Source organism: Uloborus diversus, chromosome 6, assembly GCF_026930045.1.
Source record: "Uloborus diversus isolate 005 chromosome 6, Udiv.v.3.1, whole genome shotgun sequence".
Taxonomy (NCBI): domain Eukaryota; kingdom Metazoa; phylum Arthropoda; class Arachnida; order Araneae; family Uloboridae; genus Uloborus; species Uloborus diversus.
Window position 1 is genome coordinate 58,747,898 of NC_072736.1, and position 20,669 is coordinate 58,768,566.

At 32.6% G+C, this 20,669-nt stretch overlaps 1 protein-coding gene across 3 annotated transcripts in view; it reads left to right on the top strand.

Moving 5' to 3' along the window:
• Window positions 1–20,669, top strand: part of LOC129224671 (general transcription factor IIH subunit 3-like) — a 61,289-nt gene that overhangs the window by 10,249 nt on the left and 30,371 nt on the right. For all 3 annotated transcript variants that reach the window (XM_054859214.1, XM_054859215.1, XM_054859216.1), the window contains exons 4-6: window positions 5,451–5,557; window positions 18,814–18,941; window positions 20,392–20,454. In XM_054859214.1, the coding sequence (XP_054715189.1) occupies window positions 5,451–5,557; window positions 18,814–18,941; window positions 20,392–20,454 (298 nt within the window). The remainder of the gene's footprint in view (window positions 1–5,450; window positions 5,558–18,813; window positions 18,942–20,391; window positions 20,455–20,669) is intronic.

Genomic DNA, 20,669 nt, shown 5'->3' on the forward strand with positions numbered 1-20,669 from the left:
TAATTGCATTTTACTGCTGCATCAAAACTGTGATGTATAAATACCATTATAAAATGCTCATTTATGCAACAAAAAAAAAGCTTTATGACTAAAAAGTGGAAATCATAGCAAAACGTGTTATGCCCAATCTTATTTTTTATGAGTGTTAAGTTGAAACCTTTTAGCACTTGGGCAGTTCTCAAAAGGTGGGAGCAAACACAGACCTCAACTTTGAAGCTTCAACACCAAATAACTTTCATTTTAATTAACTCAAAAATTTTTGAGTTAAATTATAATACTGTATAGAGACAAGAATTGACATAAATTATGGAAAAAATGCTCTTTAAATGCCCTTAAAAAATATTTTCTTTGCTAAAAGGCGCAATTTTGGACATACCAAAATGTTAACTGAGCAAATGTACCATTTAAAAAAAATTTTTAAAATTATTTCCATACGTTTCAAAAAAAAAATTAAAGGTATGAATCTTACACTGAATAATTTTTTGTTAATATTTTACAAAAATAACAAAAGTAAAGATAGATTATTTACTTTGTAACCGATTTTAGAAAAAAGTAAGTTTGAAATTTGATGCATGTCCAAAAGTTACGATCTTTACAATGCTATTTATTGAGAACTAAGTATATGATGTTTTCGTTTTAAAGGTGTTTATCGAGCCTCAGAATCAATTTTTAACTGTTTAAAAGTGTTTTCATAAGCTTTTATGCAGTATCATAGAAGAAAAATAATTTTTCCTAAACGTACATGTGAGATGTCCAAATGGCGTTACGATCTTGATGACGATAATTCTGTCCATTTATTCATAATTTTTTGATGATCTACTGTCTTCTAACCTCAATAAAAAAGGTTATTATAATGTTATCTTCTGTAATCCATTGTTATTTTGCATAATTAATGTGTTACACATTGAACAATACATAAATTATAGTAGAAACATGGCTGGTTATGATCAAACGAAAGCCATTTTGCGCTAAAATCGCCAAGCAAACCTCCGTTGGCGACAACACAGTATACGATAAGCTAAAGGTTACCAGAGGGGAATTCCAGTTTGACAAATGTAGTTATCGTTAGCTGTACCAGTTTTGGCGACATTATCACCTGCGCTAGCAATTTTTTTTCCCCCGATTTTATTATTTTAGAATTCTTTTTCTCTTCTTTCTTTTGGAAACATAATTTAACGATCTCCAAATAGAAATACGAATTTCTTTTTGCAATAATTTTTTTAGACATCGTTTTATTTCTTATGACATTAGAAAAAATATTCATTATTAAAAATGATGTCACTTTTTACATTTGTATTATTTTTAATTCGAAGCTTTTTTTTTACCTTTCATCAACTTCTTCAAAATCATTCCAAAACTTTATTACATGTAAAGAGCAGCATGTATAGCCATTCAAGTACTTCATTAATAGCCTCTTTATTATTAAATTGCAAAATTCAAAAAGTAGTAAATAAAATTTTCATTGGAAAAGTTAAAAATCAGATTAACAATTGTCAAAAATAGTGAAACTTACATTATGATGATGTCCAAAATCCGTTACCTACAGGACAACAATGTCCAAAATCTGTTACCTACAGAATGCTGATTTAATTTGCTAATTAACAGTTTTTACAAATACCTGCTGTCTTTTCATGTTCATATATTGTGTTCTAGGTATGCATACTATAGAATAAAAGCAAAATTTATGTCAAATTTGAAAATTTTTTAAATTGCTCAAAGTTAACTTTTTTGTTCCCACCTTTTGAGAACTGCCCACTTGTAAAAGTGCAATTTCTTTAGCTAGTGATTGATTCAAGAATGAAATCAAAGAATATGCAAATAGCTTATCAAATGATCATGAAATTGATCCTGTAGAGTTGTAGGGATCTAACTCTAACACTCATATGTACCCTTTTGCTAAAAATAATACTACTGAAGTATTTTTCAATTTCTATGTCATCTGCTCCACTTCAATGATTGTTTAGCATTGCTGGAAATTTTTTCACTTCTCGAAGAATGAGAAAGAAGGCAGCCATCTTTAAAGTATTAATTCAGGGTTCTTACGGGTCATGGAAATTCTGGAAAGTCATTGGGTGAGGGGGGACAATTTCATACCTGGAAAAGTCATGGAAAATAAATATTTTCGTTAAAAGTCATTGAAATTTTTTTGAAGTCATGGAAAAATGTCCTGGATAAGGAGAAAGTAACAGTAACTTAAAGAGCATTAGAAATCTTGAATGATTAAACAGCATTGTATATAAAAGCTGTTAAAACTTGAAAATTGAATGACCCTAAAAACACATCTGAATTTTTTGAAATCCCATTGCATCCACTTTTGTAGCAGCCACCCTTCTTCTTTTGCAATATAATTTTACTGCTTAGACATCACTAGTTTTGAATTTATCATTGTTTTCAACACTTCTTATATTTTATATTTTGTAGTAACGAACTTACACGTTCTTGATTTTGCCACGCCCATTTAAAAAATGCAATTCAGTTGCATCCGAGAACGTTTCAATCACTCGTAAAAACTTTATTATTAAATTTAACAGAGTTTATCTTAGTTTGTTGTAGGTTTTAGAAAATAAAAATCTTTAATGAGGCGATAGAATGTAGAAATAGGGGAATTCTAATACTCTAAAACAGTAGTGCCCAACATACGGCCCGCGAAACTGATCCATGCGGTCAAATGTTATGTTCAATGTCGGGAATCTAACACACTATGGTCGGGAATTTCTAAACCTATTAATTTATATACATTTGAAAATATATAAATTAGTAAACAAGTATATTTGAATCAGAAGACTTATTTACTACCGAATGATTTTTTGTAAATATCTGTTTTGGAAACATGAATTTCCTGAAGAATGGCTTTACTTTAAAGAACCAAAATACTGACAGGTTATATGCATGATTAGATGCACTGTTTACACTAAAAGGTAACTTTTAAAGCAAATTTATTGATACTTAGGAATGATTCGCTTAACCTTTGTCCCATTCTTTATTATTCTGCCCTTTTATGAAAAAATAAATTAGATACTTAAGAATCATTATATTGCATTCACTGCATTTTTACTTTACTTAAATTTATGTGAAGAAGACAAATAAGAATACATGAAATACACCTCCAGCTCAGTCATTCCAGCCGCCGAGGACTGCAGTTTTGTGCTTATTAGCACTCATCAGTCTGGCATAGGAAGTGACTGAGCTGGAGGTGGAAAACCTTTTAAGGAAGCCAAGAGTGTCAAACAAACTGGTGCTTTGATGAAGTAGTGGCATTCACATAGAAGTTTAGCTTATTCACATTTCCAAATATTGGCAAGTTTGATATTAAATAGTACTATTCTCTTAGTGTTACAAGGTCATGAAATTTTTTATTAAGTCATGAAAAAGTCTTGGAAAAGTCATGGAATTTTTTCATCTGAACAGAGAATGAACTCTGTTAATTACACTTAAATGCCTTTGATTCCTTTTTTTTTTAATTTTAATTTTCAACTGTTTAGTTACATATCTTTTATTTACACTTTCTGCATATTTTATTACATTGTAGTTTTTCTGCGTAAAAAACCATAGGAGGCTCTGTTTTTTTTAAATAGCAACGTATTAAATTAACTGATGTTATAGTAAATAGTTGAGAATACAATGCTGAAATAGTATACCTCGCAATTTTCGGAAATTATAAGCTCTAAAATGTTGAGCAGTTTAGCAGTACTTTTGAATAAGAGTGTGCCTATACCTGTATACAATGTTCAGTCATTGTAGAATTGTGTAATGTACTGTCACGTTTTTGATACAAATGAGTGATGTGTAAATAGTGATGTGGATCGGGTAAATACCCAGCGGGTAGGTAAATATTTTTTGGGTATTTACCCAGGTATTTACCCATGGCCTGGGTAAATACCCAAAAACTGGGTATTTAATAAAAAATGCAAAAAAAGCGAATGAGAATTTTTTTTTTTTTAAATCTAAATATGAAATAATTGGTAAAACTGATATATACATATGTATTACACAGTTTATAATATTTTTTATTGGAAGACTTGATGAAATCATGAAAGAAACATATCGTGAAACAAAGAACCTTTCTTTTCAATGTCATAATTGGAGAAGTATAAGCAATTCATTATGAATTTCAGGATTTCAAAATCACAATCTAGGTTAGTCATATCCAAAATGAAAAAAAAAGGAAGCATGAGGGATGTTTGGAAGAATAAACTGAGAAGTTATTAAGAAACTATGGTGTTATTTATTTTATTGATATTTAAGTGATATCATGGAAAGTATAGAAACAGTTTTCACATTAATAAACAAAAAAAAGCAAAATTTTCTTTTCTGTTGCCTTGCTCATTTGCATTTGCTCCCCTGTAGGGGGGAAGGTAAATATCTTTTTTGGTATTTATCCGAAGGCAGGGTAAATCCCCTAGTAATTGCGCATTTTGCAAAAAATTTTTAGGTAGTATTAAAAGGTGACTATTATCTTTTTTAAACATAAACCCTAAAATAAAAGATTAAAAATTTTAAATGAATTTTAAATGTTTATGTATATTATGTGTGTGTGTATATATATATGTGTGTGATACAGAATACACCTGAACAATTGAACTAAGTTTGGAGGAAATTTCTGCATAAGATATACGTGAATAAATTGTAATAATAAATTGAGCGACATTTCGTTACATTTTGATGTCATGCAGGGACATATTACTGGGTTATAAAAGACTAGGACCTTAAAAAATTGATGTTTGCTTTTTTTGTAACCAGTTAAGCTTTTTTCTTTTGTAGAATGGCTTTTTATATCTGAAATTTGGCTATCAACATTGATTAGGCATATCCAACACATTTAATGTGAATATCATATTAGATTGCTAAGCTGTTTCACACAATAATTCTTTAAATATGTGATCAAAATACAATTTTTGGGCAAAAATTTATTGTTTTGTATATGGTTGGTTGTATATATACATAATGGAATACATACAGAAAAGTATTTTAGATGAATATAAATTTTTGAAATAAATACCCGGGTATTTACCCATTTTGGGTATTTACCCGGGTATATACCCTGGGTATTTACCCCTAAAAATAAATACCCGGGTATTTTACATCACTATGTGTAAACATTACATTGTGAGTCTGTAATAGTAATCAAAATCATAATCAGCATATTATAATCGTAATCGATTATTTTCTACATAATCAAATCGTTGCTGTAATCGTAATTACGTTTTGTTGGAGGATTATAATCGTAATTGTGATTTTCTACATAATCAAATGGTTGCTGTAATGGTAATTACGTTTTGTTAGAGGATTATAATCGTAATTGTGTGTGTGTAATCCCCCTTTTTTTCGTGCTTGTAATCATAATCCTAATCAATTAGGTTGCCTTGTAATTGAATCCAAGCCTGCCTCCAATCATATGTGGCTCCAGATTTTTTTCGAGTTTGTGAATCAAATTCTTTTGTTTTTTGCAGTGTATCATGCCCAGATGTTTGGATGCTGTGGCAGCATTCTGTAATGCTCACATGATGCTAAGCCCCCTGAACAAGATTGCTGTTATAGGATGTCATACTAAACAGAGGTAAGGTGAAAACGAATGTGGTTCAAATGGGCAATGAAGTCAAGCCATTAAAATTAGAATAAGTTTATTAATGAAGTCTAAAGCTAATTAATATCGAAGCATATCAAAACAAAAGGGTTAGGCATACGCCTCAACGAACATAGGCGATCTTCACACTTCCAAAGCAAACATACAACTGACTTCAAAGGGGAGTGGCTTAAAATGACGTAATACAAAAAATAAAAGGAAAGCGAATCAAATCATTCAATAAAAAGAAACCATAAGTTTCGCTTCACACTCCCCACCTGAACTCTTTAACGAGTTCACTAACAAATTTTACTAATTATATCATTGTTATACAAGACATTGCTAAATTGATATACCAATTAAAATATAACATTTCAAAAATTCAATGAAGTCATGTGATCAAAAAAATTAAAGTAATCATGAAAAATAAAATGCAAAAGTTTAAGAAGTTTTCAGTTAAAAAAGCAATCATAAAATAATTAAAAGTTCAAATTTTAAAGTTCCATTTCAATAATCAAAGTTTAAAAGTACAGTTCTTGAATATAGTTCAAAAGGACATAAATGCTGGACGGTACGCTTCAATGGTCCATTGCTGGTTTTCATTTCAAAAAAAAAATTTTTTTTTTTTTGTCACGATCAGGAAGCACTCTTTCATCTTTACCTAGTTTCCATAGAAGCTCATTTTTGGTGTTCTTGGTTTGGTGGTTCTTGAATATAGTTCAAAAGGACATAAATGCTGGACGGTACGCTTCAATGGTCCATTGCTGGTTTTCATTTCAAAAAAAAATTTTTTTTTGTCACGATCAGGAAGCACTCTTTCATCTTTACCTAGTTTCCATAGAAGCTCATTTTTGGTGTTTTCTTCGTTTAACACTACATCCTCTACTTTGAATCCAATGTGTGTGTTCGGGTCCTTTACAAAATGAGCAGTACGTAGATCCAATAAGTACTGCTTTTTCCATCTTTTCCACTGCTGTTTCAAGAATAACTGTTGATATCTCTTTCTTTTCAAAAGAGAAATTTTTTTAGAAAGTATTTTACGCAAGCACTCCTTAATAGATCGAACAAGACGCTCGTAAAAGCCTCCCCACCATGGGGATCTCTCTATAATATTTTTCCAAACTATTCTTTCTTTAGTTAGAAATTGCGAAAGTAATTTGTTAGAGGTAACTTTTGATAAATCTTCTATTTCTTTTTTCCTTTTGTTCTCTAATTCAAGGTATTCCTTTTCAACCAAAGTTGAGGCATAACTACGTTTATACTTCTTCGATTTAGGAAAAGGCGAACTATCTTCACAACATTCAATACGACTTCGCTTTTGGAATGTTTTTTGTGACTTGCTCTTCATCAAACAATTTTCACTAGCATGAGAATAGACAGACTGTTCTTCATACTGTACTTTCAGTGTCATCCTCTCGAAGTACAATAATTGTTTCTTCATCCAGAAGTAAGCCATCTCGGACGAACAGCTTAATATCATGTCTTTTCAAATTCAGTTTTTTTAAAAAATCAGATTTTAAGTCGGATATTGTTTTCAGTTCACGAGGCGATGCATTAATCCAAACATATTTAAACCCTTCGACATGCAAGTCCGTTAAATCCAACAAAATTCTAAAAGGTTTATCAGTATCTTGCTTCGAATCAACAAGACCTGAAGTCTCCAAGTCCCAAAACTTCTGATTTTGCTCTGAAATCACGCTATCTTTGACGACTACGTTCATCATTAAAGAAATGTTATTTTCACTCTTTTTCCCTTGCAAACACCAACCAAAAATTGTTTCAACTGCAACTAGTGATTTGCTCAAATGCTTTATATTTCCCGTGACAACGTTATAATAATAATCAGCACCAATTAAAATTGTGATGGGCTCTTTACTCTCTGGAAAATCCGCGAGTGTCATATTTTTTAGCTGTTTCATACCCTTAAAGTCTTCAACTTCGGGAGGGGGAATATTTGATCCAGATATTTCGTCTGTAACCAACGCTTCAATTTCTATTTTTAAGTCGGGGGAGTTTCTGTTGATTAACGTAAGTTTGATGACATCATACTGTTTCTCGATCGGGATTTTACTTCCAAATGTGTACACAGATAATTTTTCTTTCCTTAGTACTTGGCATTTTAATTTATTAGCTATGTTTTGCGTGGTAAAGCTACGCATCGAACCACAGTCCAGTAAAACCCGCGTGCCACAGTTCGAATCTAAGTTTCCATTTTTTGCTAACACATAGCTCGTTTGCAAAAGAGTCCTATTTTTATTTCCCAAATGTGATACGGCAGAAATTACATTATCCGTTCCATCGTCCACAAAAGATTCTTCATTAGGTTTATCTTTAGCCAAATCGTTAAATTTATAGCAAATATTTTCACTGTGTTTCCCTTTGCAAATTTCACAAACTGACTTTGCAAATCTAGTCTTTGATTTTATGTTTTAGCCCTAAACAAAGATAACACCTATTTTGATCCTTCAAATTATCCCTTTTCTCCTCAGTACTTAAAGCATGACAAAAGGACGAATCATGAAACGAATTACAAAAAATGCACTTACTATTCGGTTTCGATTTTTCTTCTGCAACTGCGACAAATTCATGTGTGGAGGGAACTGACTTCGGGTTCTTCCAAAAGGGTTTATTTCCAGAGCAATCTGGTTCTTTAGATCCGCTATTATGATGAAAAAAACTACGCTCTCGAACTTTGATTTCAGTTTGAATGAAATCCAGCAATTCAAAAACATCAGTATTCGAATTATTCACATTTTTTCGTTTAAATTCCAAAGTCAGAACACTAGGAATATTTTTAAGTATAACTGCGGTAAGCATTGGACTATACGTTTCCGCTTTAATTCCCAAAGATGATAGACTTCTTACATTTGTTTCTTAATTTGGAAATGTCATTCAATTTATAAACAGGAGTCAAATTTAACAATTTGTCAAAATGTTCTTGAATTATAAGATCTTTCGATCCAAAACGCTCCTCGAGAATTTTCAACGCTGCGTCATAATGTGTCATCGGTAATCTCAAATCCTTCTATTGTCATAGCGGCTGGTCCACCTAAATAACTTCGAAGATAATTAAATTTCTGAATTTTTGAAAGACCAGGATTATCATGAATCGAAGCTTTAAAAGTATTCCAAAAATTTAAATACTGAGTAATTTGACCAAAATATTTCGGAATAGTAAGTTTAGGTAGTTTGACAAATTTATTTTCAGAAACAAGTTCTGATTTGGAATGAAAAAGCGAAGATCATTCTGAAATATTACTACTATCATTACTAAAAGATGTACTTCTCTTTTCGTTATCTTTTAACTTTTTACGACCGCGAAAAAGCATCAAAGTAATTTTATCACGATATTCATAAACAGAAGACACCAGTGGCGTACCAAGACAGATGGGGGCCTGGGGCGCTACTCGAAATGGGGGCCTACCTGGTATTAAAACTGAAGTTTCTCAGACTATGTGTACGTACCATATATTACAGTAATTATTTTAAGTGGTACATTTTTACATATTTCAGTAGTGTTGGTTTGATTTCGAACACTATTGTAAATACCACAGTAAAACATATGGTTTTAAGTAAAATTTAGTAAATACTATATTTTTAATAAAATTGTGCTTTGCCAGAAAATATCAAAAACGGAAAAAAAGTCCTAAAATTATATTGTATCTTAAAAATTTATTGCATCTGAACATCCAAGTACAGTGAACAGAAACGTTTAGGCATTCCAGATTTAATTAATTTTAGGATAAAAATTGGCTTTTACAGAAAAAAAAACCCTTTACTATTCCTTTGAGTAAGACACACCAGGGAACTATTTACCTGATAACATCACCTAATCTCAGAGAAAAATATTTTTAAAACATGCTTACCTAAATAAGGATGAAATTCACACGTTCACAGTCTAAATAAAACTTTTCTGCTAGTCTCACTCACTCACCAAAAAAAAAAAAAAACTCTGGTGTGACCCTGTACTTGCCTGGCGCGTTTGGTTGAAGTGGAGAAAACGCTCCGCGCGGCTTCGCTGGTGGAATTAAAAATATTTAATGTTCGACAGAAATTAAGACAAAAAATTTTTGCGTATGAAAGCACTTAACAAAATAAAAGCAAATGATTTTTATAGGTTTAGTTAATTTAAAAATTTGGGGCCCCCATTAAATTCGTGGCCCAAGCTCTCATGTGCCTTTGTACACTAGGAGGGGTCACTATGAAAAAAAGTCATATTTAACAAAATTTACGATATATACTCGCATATATAGGTAACTGATTAATATTTCTAATCATGATGTATATGACAGATCTACTGGAAAAAATAAGATACAATTTCGGGGTTTATGTCAAAGCGGGGCCTGTGGGACATAATTTGCCCTCTCTTTGTTTAGGCAAGAGTCACTGAGAAAATGTTCATTATACATAAAAAGTCAACTTTTTATATATCTAAACCATGACATAAGGCACGTCTGGCGAAAAAGAAAACGAATTAAAATTTTGGGGCCTATGTCAAAGCGGGGCCTGGGTATCATAAACCCTCCGTTGATCCCGAAAAGGTAATTAATTGTATCCCTGAACAAATATTTGGTCTTTAAAAAAATTATGATTTATTAAGCCAACTTGTTTAAGCATTCAAACCAAGATATGCGACAATATTGGTGAAAACCAAAAATTGAAATTTGGGGGCCTGTGTCAAAGCGGGGCCTGGGGCGGACCGCCCCCTCCGCCCCCCCCCCCCCCCTTCGGTACGCCACTGGAAGACACTTCAGAATCATACTCTTCAGCTTTTACCAACGGTTCAATTTTATCGTCAATCTTCATTAAAGATTCATATTTAATGTTCAGCTGATCAATGTTTTCTTCTAAAGTATCGAAATCAAAATTTTCACTCTTCAAACAGCTATCAATATGATTACTTAATCTGGTACAGGATGATCTCAAAACAGTTCTGTTTTTCTTATACTTTTCAAGTTTATCACACTGTTCGTTATCAGACATTTTCATATCAAAAAGAAACAAAATTCTTCGCTTACCTAAAATCTTCAATAACAGCAAAAAAAGGAGAAGGGGAAAAAACTATATCCGTTACCAAGAAGAATGGATGAATATGCATGGAGAGTCTTAGGCGCCGTTATGTCTCACTTCTTTGTTCGAAATCCACAAAATAATCCACGGCATTCCAATGCATTCAGAATGTTCATAGTTCTGTTTTTTTGAAGAACTTATATTCTATTTAACAAACTTGATGAAAATCGCAACTGTTTATTTTTTCTAAGAATTCTTCAACAATAATATTCAACGTTCATGTTCAAATTAACGAAGGAACTTTCGATTTTTGGCCGATGCACCATGAAAACGAATGTGGTTCAAATGGGCAATGAAGTCAAGCCATTAAAATTAGAATAAGTTTATTAATGAAGTCTAAAGCTAATTACTATCGAAACATATCAAAACAAAAGGGTTAGGCATATGCCTCAACGAACATAGGCGATCTTCACACTTCCAAAGCAAACATACAACTGACTTCAAAGGGGAGTGGCTTAAAATGACGTAATACAAAAAATAAAAGGAAAGCGAATCAAATCATTCAATAAAAAGAAACCATAAGTTTCGCTTCAAAGGTGATGAAGATAGCTAATACTGCTTAACATTTATCTATTTTCAAACATCACGAAAATTCTATTCCTAAAGGTTTTGTGAAAAACATCTTATTATGACTCCTGCTTGCAAAGGAAGCGGGAGGCACTTATCTTAAAATTGTGGAAAAGTTCTCAATTGTGAGAAAGCTACAATATCCAAAACAAAAAGTAAGTTTAAGTGTTAAAATGCTTTGTAAGCATCATGAAAGAAAGAAAACAAAAAAGCTTTTAAAAAGAGATTTTCGAAAATATTTCCTTTACATGCATTATGGAGATGCACCGAATGTTCAGTTGGTATTCAGTGTACTGCATGATCGGCAAACAAATTGAATATTCTGTTTGGCAGAATACTTCAATATTCGGCAACCAAGTAGTACAGTAAACTCCCAATTATCGCCGGTCAGATTATCTGCGGGTCTTTTCACAATTTATTAATTTTTTTAACTATCATTAAATGTTTTTTAAACTTATGATTGTGTTATTGTTCGTTTTTAGCTTTTACATATGCATATCTTTTACATTTAATGTTAGTGAAGCAATGTTTTTAGCTATAATTTAAATGTATGTGTGAGTGTTATTCCTATTTTTTAGCTATTGTATACAGTAGTGTTTTTTTTTATACCTATTATCCACGATTTTTGCTTATCCAGGTTTATCGTGCCACCTTATTCCGCGGATAATCGGGAGTTTACTGTAAACAAATTTAAATATTCAACAATTGGCTAGTTCCCACTTTAACTTATTAATTTAATAAGTTATTATTATTAAGTTATTAGTTTAGATATTCAAATCTTACAAACCACTGAAGTCAGACTTGCAGGTCTATAATTCCCTGTATTACCTTTAGACCCTTTCTTGAAGAGCGACATTATGTTAGCCAACTTTCAGTCCTCTGGCACTGTGGCTGAGTTAAAAAAAATATTTAAAATGTCATTATCTTATTCCTCTGCACATTCAACTAAAATTTTTGGATAAATATTATCAGGTCCGGAGCTTTAGTTTCTTTAATTTTTTTCAAATAAAATAAAACCTCCCAGAAAAACACAAAATCTCAAACTGTATAATAGCTTGTGTCTTGCTAGTGACAACTTTTGAGAGTTATTGTTAAGAACACCGGACATTCCATGTGACGGAACGGGACATTTGGAGTAGTTTTGTCACTAGATTTTGTTCCATAAATACAAATAAACCAAGCTAGAAATTTTATTTTTGATAGCGGCAGTAAGGAATTTTCTTAAATCGTTCGGGACAAACAACGCGTCTTTGCGTCAGTGCTAGGTGGTTCTTCAGAGACGAAAAACGCATCCGTGAGTTACGCTAAGTAGTATGCAGCCGGCCTAACGACGCTTATCTGCGTTTTGGATTTGGAACGAAATGTTTACTATTAGATGGCATTACTTATCCATATGTATATTTGTATTTCTCTCTCTGACGTCAGAATGGGGTCTGTCAAGTGTCTGTGAATTATTGGATTTCGTAAAAGAAAATATAAACATGTGTTTGCAAGTGAGAAGGGAAACGTATACTCATTTTGAAGTGGCTCTTTCTAGTTTTGGTTCCATTTATAATGGGATTGGAGGGGAGATATTCTAGCAAGGGGTTTTACTTTTAGGTTCATTTGGTAGCCATGGTGAACACGTTATCTTTCCAAGGAGGAAATACCTTAATTTATGACTGATCCATCTAGAGATCTTTTGGGCCACATTGAAACAATTATAAATTATTTTTGTTGGAGCTCTTCATACAGTAGTTATTTTTGAAAACCATACGCTGAAAAAGAAGGCAAAGAACTTAGACGGAGATGTGTAATTTGCTCAAAGCAGAATAAAAGACGTAACACTACGTATGAGTGTAAAATGCTCAATGGCATTTATCTGTGCTTTGAAATTTTTCACGCGGCTTTAAAATATTAATTGTTACAATATTCTTCAAGTATTTCATAATATTAAGCGCAAATATTTTTCCTGTTTTGTAGAAAATATATTGTTTACTTTTGGTACTTTTAGTTATTGTAAAAAACAATATATTTTGCATTTTTATTGTTAAATATCAATTATTTTCATCCAATTTTTTGTTATGATTGAAATTTTGATATATTTTATCATATATTAAAAAATGGTTTCATTTCTGCTTAAAGTATACATTTTATCCATATGCGTACTTTCCGAAATTGCGTATTAGGCTTAGCGGGAGAAATTGCCCCGGCCTGTGAGCACAGTCCATGTGTAAACAGCTGCCGTCCTGAGAGAGCACTATCTTCTGTGAATTGCCATCCCAAACCGGTTACTATCGTAGAGCATTAAAATTTATTGTTTTCAAATAAAATAATTGAACAACATGCAATATAATGCTCGTGATGGCATTATATTGCATGTTGTTCAATTATTTTCTTCAAACTGACAAACTTTTGATGTTCTGCATAGTTCTTATAACAAATTTTCACTGTTGCTATCAAAAATAAAATTTCTATCTTGTATTATTTCTGTTTATGAAACAAAATCTAGTGATAAAACTACTCCAAATGTCCCTTTTCGTCACATGAAATGGCCTTTTTTTTCTAATTCTTGAATAGACTTATAAGTAAGTCTAAAGTAAGTCTAAGTAATGATAAAGTATAGGTAACCCTTACCCTTGTACCAATAGTATAGACCTAAAAAAAGGCTTTTTTTTTCACTCCAGGGTCCCCTGTACCTACCACTATTCGTGGTTTAACTGGTTGGATCAGGGCGGACTAACACTCAGCGAGTTCATTCCCCGGCACAAAGTAAAGACTTTTGAGAGGCACAAAAATGCCAAATCAAAATTAAAATATCGCAGACAAGTTTCTGAAAAGAAAGAAAAGAAAAGAAAACAAGAACATTTTGTGAAAAAATGACAAAATTCTAAATAAATCCAATTAATAATCAAACTTTTTTCAATATGTTACATGAGTAATACGTGGGGACAATTTTTTTTATTTTACAAAAATATCACAAAATGTTTTTGAAGAGAAGAAACATCTGAAATAAATCTCCATTCAAAACTGCTTTTTTATATCCTCAAAAGCTCTATATTTCCAAAGCATTTTCTTTTAATGCTAAAGGACGTGTTTTCTCTACATATATGAAAAAGAGGTGCCACAAAATCTCCCAGTTGTCAGTCTATAGCATATGAAGTACAAAATTACGAGGGCAAATCAAAAAGTCTTTGTGCCATTTTTTTTTTTTTTTTTTTGGCCAAAATACAGCTGCGAATGCAAAGTGAACATATACATTCCCAAGAGTCACCGTTCCTTGAACCGTACCAGCCATATCTGCCTTTTGCTCCAATGAGTGGAGCTGCTATCAGTCATTTAAGATGGCGGTTGTTTTTTAGACATCCACAGCTTTAGAGCAGCAAAGTGTTATTTGTTTTGTATGGAGCAACGGACAAAAGCCCATAGCAATTCACAGGGAAATGCACCTGCAGTCCAGACCTTACTGAAGAAGTTTCTTTCAGACAGAAGCCAAGAATGCGGTCCGAGGTGGATTCCACAGACAGCCGGAAGAATTCTACGACATGGGGATCTCTAATTTGGTGCTGCGATGGGACAATTGTCCGAACCGGTGTGGTGACTATGTGGAGAAATAATGTAACTGGCATAGTTTACTGCGTATATTGTAAATACCTGTAGGTATATTTTTTTGGCAAATAAAAAATAGGCGCAAAGACTTTTTCATTTGCTCTTGTAGCTCTATTGTAACTTTGAATAATGGCGGAACTTGAACATCATTTAAAAAAATATTTTAATAGTTCCCCACCTCTACCCCGAGACTAACTTTTGATGAAAGGGGCCGTCTATTTCTTTTTAGTGATGGTAAAGTGAAAACCTTCACAATGTTTAAAATGTAAGAAAAAAAACACATCTAATGAGTTAAACTGATAAAATATTTTTTTCATTGAAATTTTAAAAAAATAAATAATAATTTTTATAATAATAGCAGTAAAAATCAAATTTAATGTTATTTAAGAACATCTGAAAATATACGTATGCTATTAATATAACCTAGCTACACATTTCAAACCTTTTTTATGGAAAAAAAAAATATTTGGTTCATTATAGAAAACAATGGCATTCCTCAATTTTTTTAATAAAATGGAGAATGGATAAAATTAACATGATTGCTTCATAGTGAGCACCAATCTTCTTACTTGGGCCACAGATGTTTATATTTGAAAAAAATAAAAATATAAGGGTGAAATTCTAAAAAATTTCATAATTGAAAACTAGGGGAGGGTTCCTTCAACAGTTTTGATTTAAGATAAGTAAAGGAATATAGGAGAGTATCCTAGAAGGGAGAAGAAGGGTGTCGCTAATCCTAATTCATTCCTTTCAAGCACCAAAGACAGCCTAATACTGCCTTTCGGAACTTCAATTTCAAAATATTTTTGCAGAAGAAAGTCCTCAAACCTCCTGTACCCAGGGGTGATTGTGTTCTGGTATTTTACCGAATTTCCGGTATTTTCGGACGTATTTCCGGTGTTTTTATGTCCAAAAATATCGGAATTATGTTTTTTTTGTTATGCTTTTATCTCCCTACCTCCGCAATTTTTCAAAAATTATATAATACTCATCAAATATACCTGCAAGAGCCTTAAGATGGACAAATGTCAAGATAATTTTGTATAACACCAGCTCAAAAGTAACTTTGTAACCCATTAAAATTTTAATCAAATGTACACACACTATTTTGATTCTGACTATTGAACTATTTAATACTATGACATAGGTACACTTAAGTAATAAGAGCCAAAGATTACCCCCCCCCCCCCGTTCTCGCTTCGAAACTTTCAGGTATTTTTTGATGAACTCACAATCACCCCTGCCTGTACCTAACATCATCGGAAATCGCCTAAAGTTACATTTTTTGGAACTAAACTTCAAAAATCTTCTTGAAAAAAGTCCCTACTCTCCCTCCCAAAATGTCATTAAAGGTGACCAACAGTTGCTTAGTTAGCATATCAATTTCAAAAAATTCTGGGGCAGAGCTCTCCCGCACCACGCGTTTCTTATAACGTCATCAAAGATTGTTGAAACTTGCATTTTTAGAACTTCAAATTCAAAAATTTCCTAGGAACATCACCAAACCCTTTTCCATCCCCTAACCTCACAAAGCGGAGTATGGAATTTTTAAGCCTTCAATATTGAGAAATTTTCGTAACAGATGCCTCCCTTAATGTTTCAAAACACAAACTAATATTAAGTATTTAAAGTATAAAAAACAACAAATTTCTGAAGACAGCCCTCGATTAGTGATGCCTCTCCAGACATCCTCAAAGAGAACCTACAATGGTTTTTGAGGACCTCGAATTTTGAAAAAATTCCAGGGAAAAGTCCTCAAACACCCACTTTTGATTTAACGTCATCACAAATGACCTACAATTGCCAATTTAATACTTCAAAATTGAGAATTTTCGGAAGGAGGGTCTCTGGATCCTATCCTCTGAATATCATTCAAGATTGTTAAAAGTTAAGGGAATTCCGTTTTCAGGACTTCACTTTCGAAAGTCTCCAGAGAAAAGTCCACAAACTTCATTCCCTAACACAGCGTTCCCAACCCATTGGCTGCGGCTAACAAGTGGGCTGCGGACACTGGTCGAGAATCTGAACCAAGATGAATCTTGGAGTCTCAATTTCCATTATTTATGAAAATTCACTTATTAGATGTACCGTCATTCAAAAGTTCTCTCTGGCTCATAGACACTAAGGAATTTAAAAATTAAGAATTTCATTTTTTTTTTGGTACTTTCCCATGTAATTGAAGATAAAATCTAATGAATTGGAAACACCTTAAATAGAAATTGCCAAACTTAGTCTTAATCATTGAACCAGAAGAAATCTCTATAGTTCAATAGTATTAATTTCAAACTTCAAGTTAAAAATGCTCCTCCTTTGTTGAACTGGCATGACCATCCAGTGAATTGAGACACTTGAGCGGCTTTTCGACAACCTACCTATTTGAATGAGACTTTTTCGTGGCAGTTTTTTTAAAAAAAATATTATAGAAATGCATTGAATGTTGCGAGTTATTTGAGACTAAAATTATCTAATTTCAACCCAGATATCAACTCCCTCGTAGAGGAAAAACAGCGTCAAAACTCCCCCATCTTTGATGACTTGTTTTTGAATTTTCTTACAGCTTGCCAGATAAGTAAATGCAATGAAGTTATTTTCTTTCTTAAAAATTATTTTGAAAATTGTTCTTATAGTGTACTTATATCAGTGGTGCAGCATGAGGGGAGAAGGTGATTAAAATATCCAGAATTCTTGTGTTTAACTTGCTTTCAATCCTAATGCGGTATATTATTTGCACTTAGGGACAGCTATAAGCAGATGCCTCCCCCCCCCTCGAAAGTAAATTTCGGCTGTGCAAGTAATTTTTTCGTAGTTAGTGGGCCTCAATGCTGTTTTCTACGAAAATGTGGGCCACACAACTAAAAAGGTTGGGAATCGCTGCCCTAACATCATCTTAGATCGCCGAAAAAGTACATTTTTGGAAATTAAATTTTAAAAAATTTCCATTGCAGAGTCTCTGAATCCATCGAGAAATGTACTAAAGATGGCTTCAATCAGTTTCTCTCTTCTCCTCCCCCCCCCCCCCCCCTACGCACACAAGCATACATTATTTTTGCTTGTGAGTGTCGGCTCTACCTTTTTCGGGTGTAGGTATGCTGGAATTTTGTGATGACATTCATTGAATTTTTCATAGTAGGAAATTTAACATCTTAAGGGAGTTTCAAAATTGATTATAGAAATACATTTAGAGCTAAAATTAAGCTATGCTCTTAGAATTTTACAAACTCTTCCAATAAGTATTGGCTTGCGGGTAGGATGCAAAGTAAAGGAAAGCAAGAATTATTTTCGAATAATGTCTCAAACATGATTGTCAGAACTGGCTCTCGCATGAAATGATTGAACTCGATTATTGTTGAACTGTTTTTGTATTGAATAAAAGTTCCTGGAACCAAAAATTTGTTTAAAAATTCACTCCTATTAATCGTTTTCCAAAATGAAGTATTTTAAGTAAATGTTTTATTATAATTTTCGTTAATTGCCATGTTACATGTCTGTTACCTTTTTTTCTATGCTTGATGAAACATGTAGAAATAAAAGTTTTCTATACAGGTCTAGGGGGAAGAGCGGGGGGGGGGAGGGGGAGGGGACTTTGTGACCATGAGCATATTTAATGTCCACCAGTCACCATCAATGAGGACAGTGGATCTCCAACCGACTAGGATCGAACCCAGGACCCACAAGTCGGATGCCTTACTCATCAGGCCACCATGGCCTAAAGAAAAGGCTGGAGGACGCTTTCAGATTCGAACATTAGTTAATGAATTCATAAAGTGGGGTTGTGCTTGTGTTAAACTTTGAAAAAGTTGGAGAATGCCAGGGAAAAACAACATTGGGGGATATTATCCTTCTACATCCAAACAATGCCCACAAATGCCTCTGTGTATTTTAAATATTGTATGCTTCTTTTTTACTGTGATTATTTTATAAATTTGTTATCAGTTGTACTATTTTCTACAGTTTTAAATTAATATTTTGTTTGATAAATTGGAAATATTGAAAATCTGTTTTATTGTCAAAAAATATCTTTTCAGTTGTTTTTTATTTCCTACTCCTACTTCTTCTGAAGCAGAAGACTTCAGGCCAGCTGATGGGCAGTATGAACTATTTGCTGACATCAAGAATTCAATCCTGAAAAATACAAAAAAACTTGTTTTTCAAAGTTAGTCAATTTCTCTTATTTTAATTGATGTGGATTTTGATCAGTGATAAATCCATTATTGTATGTTGGCTATGGTGGAGTAATGGTTTTGGCATTGACCTTTTGCGCCTTAATGGTCTGGGCTCAAACTTGTCAATGGAGTTTTTCACTATACAGAAACTAATAAGTCTCAATGCTGAATGATTATGCAGCATGTTAATAAATTGAATCCTTCATTGAACCAAATGAAGGAATGGCTGCCAATTCTGGAGGCAGGGGTGTGCACAGGAATTTTGGCACTCGTCACAAATGACTTTTACGGGCTCCCTCTATATTGTTTACCCCTATGTTCCTACATATATTTCACACCTCATTTAAAAAATTTTGGGGCCCCATTCAATACCGGGTCAACAGGTGTCCCTTCTACCCTGTGCACGCCCCTGCTTAGCAGTAATAAGGTGTGCAAATTCATTTATTTATACAAATGCCAAGTAATAATGCTTAAGTTGTTTTTCTTGTCTTCCCAATACATTTAGACAATACAATTAAAATCTTTAAGTGCAATGCACTTATCTAAATGGCAGCTGTTCATTTAGAGTCCAGAACAACAGACTTTTAGATAGATGGGCAGGGCATTTAGGCAATCCTGTCTGTTTAATAGCCAAAACTTGGTAGCAGCAAAATTTTGCTGAAGGTCCAAAACAACCATTTGATTATTCCAACGACACTCCCAGACCTTTTTTTTTGTTTGTTAATGTTGAAAGTTTCAATTTGAATTTATTCTCAAATTCCATAGGTGTGCAAATGACGGGGAGCTAACACGCAGCCGGTTGGTCCCTTTTTTCTCTAATAGGTCACTTATTTGATCACTTTAAAAAAAAAAAGTCACTTTTTTTTTGCACCACATTCTTAGTGGGAGCCCTGATACAGAGTTTTTCCTCATATTGACGAAGCTGAAGAACACATTTAGAAAGTACAAAACTTAGAAAACATTGCCCAAAAGAATTAAACCGTTCTCTCAAATGTCAGTAAATTGTGTATTCTGAAGTAGTTTAATCAAAGTTAGTTGTACAGTACATCAGTATTTTGTTTGAAATTGTCTGTATTCCACTGTGTTTTTTTTTTTTTTTTTTTTTTTTTGAGTTTGTTCATTTTAATTGGTTCAATTTGGTAAAAATATTTTAACCAACTAAATAAATATTTTTAAACATTTAAGTTTTACAAAGAATTATCTATTTATTTACATGATTATTTAATGACGAATGTGTATGAATCAGTTATTAGATAATATGGTTATATGGTCACTTACGTAAAGTTGGTGACTTTTTTCAAGTTTATACTATTTTTTTTCAATTTTGAAAGTTTCCAAAATTTAATTCAATTTTTAAAAATTCTTATGCCTTTTTAGTCTATTTGATTTTAGAAATGATTTTTTAAGAGTGCTGACTGAAATATTTTTTCCTCCATTTAGATTCAGATACTGATGTTTATACTGAATCTTTAATAGCAGGTGCCATGACTATGGCATTGTGTTGTATCCTTTGAAATGTAATTGTGCATACAACTGTTAGTGCATACAATTGACTGTTGATTTTTCAAAGAAACACAAAAATACACTGAAAGTGTTTTTAAAAAATCATTTTCTTCCTGGAAGATAGCAAAATTGTTAAGTCACTGCTGTCATAATGATTCAATAACATAAATAATTTGAAAAAAATGTAATTCTTTTACACTTTTGGTACTAGATAT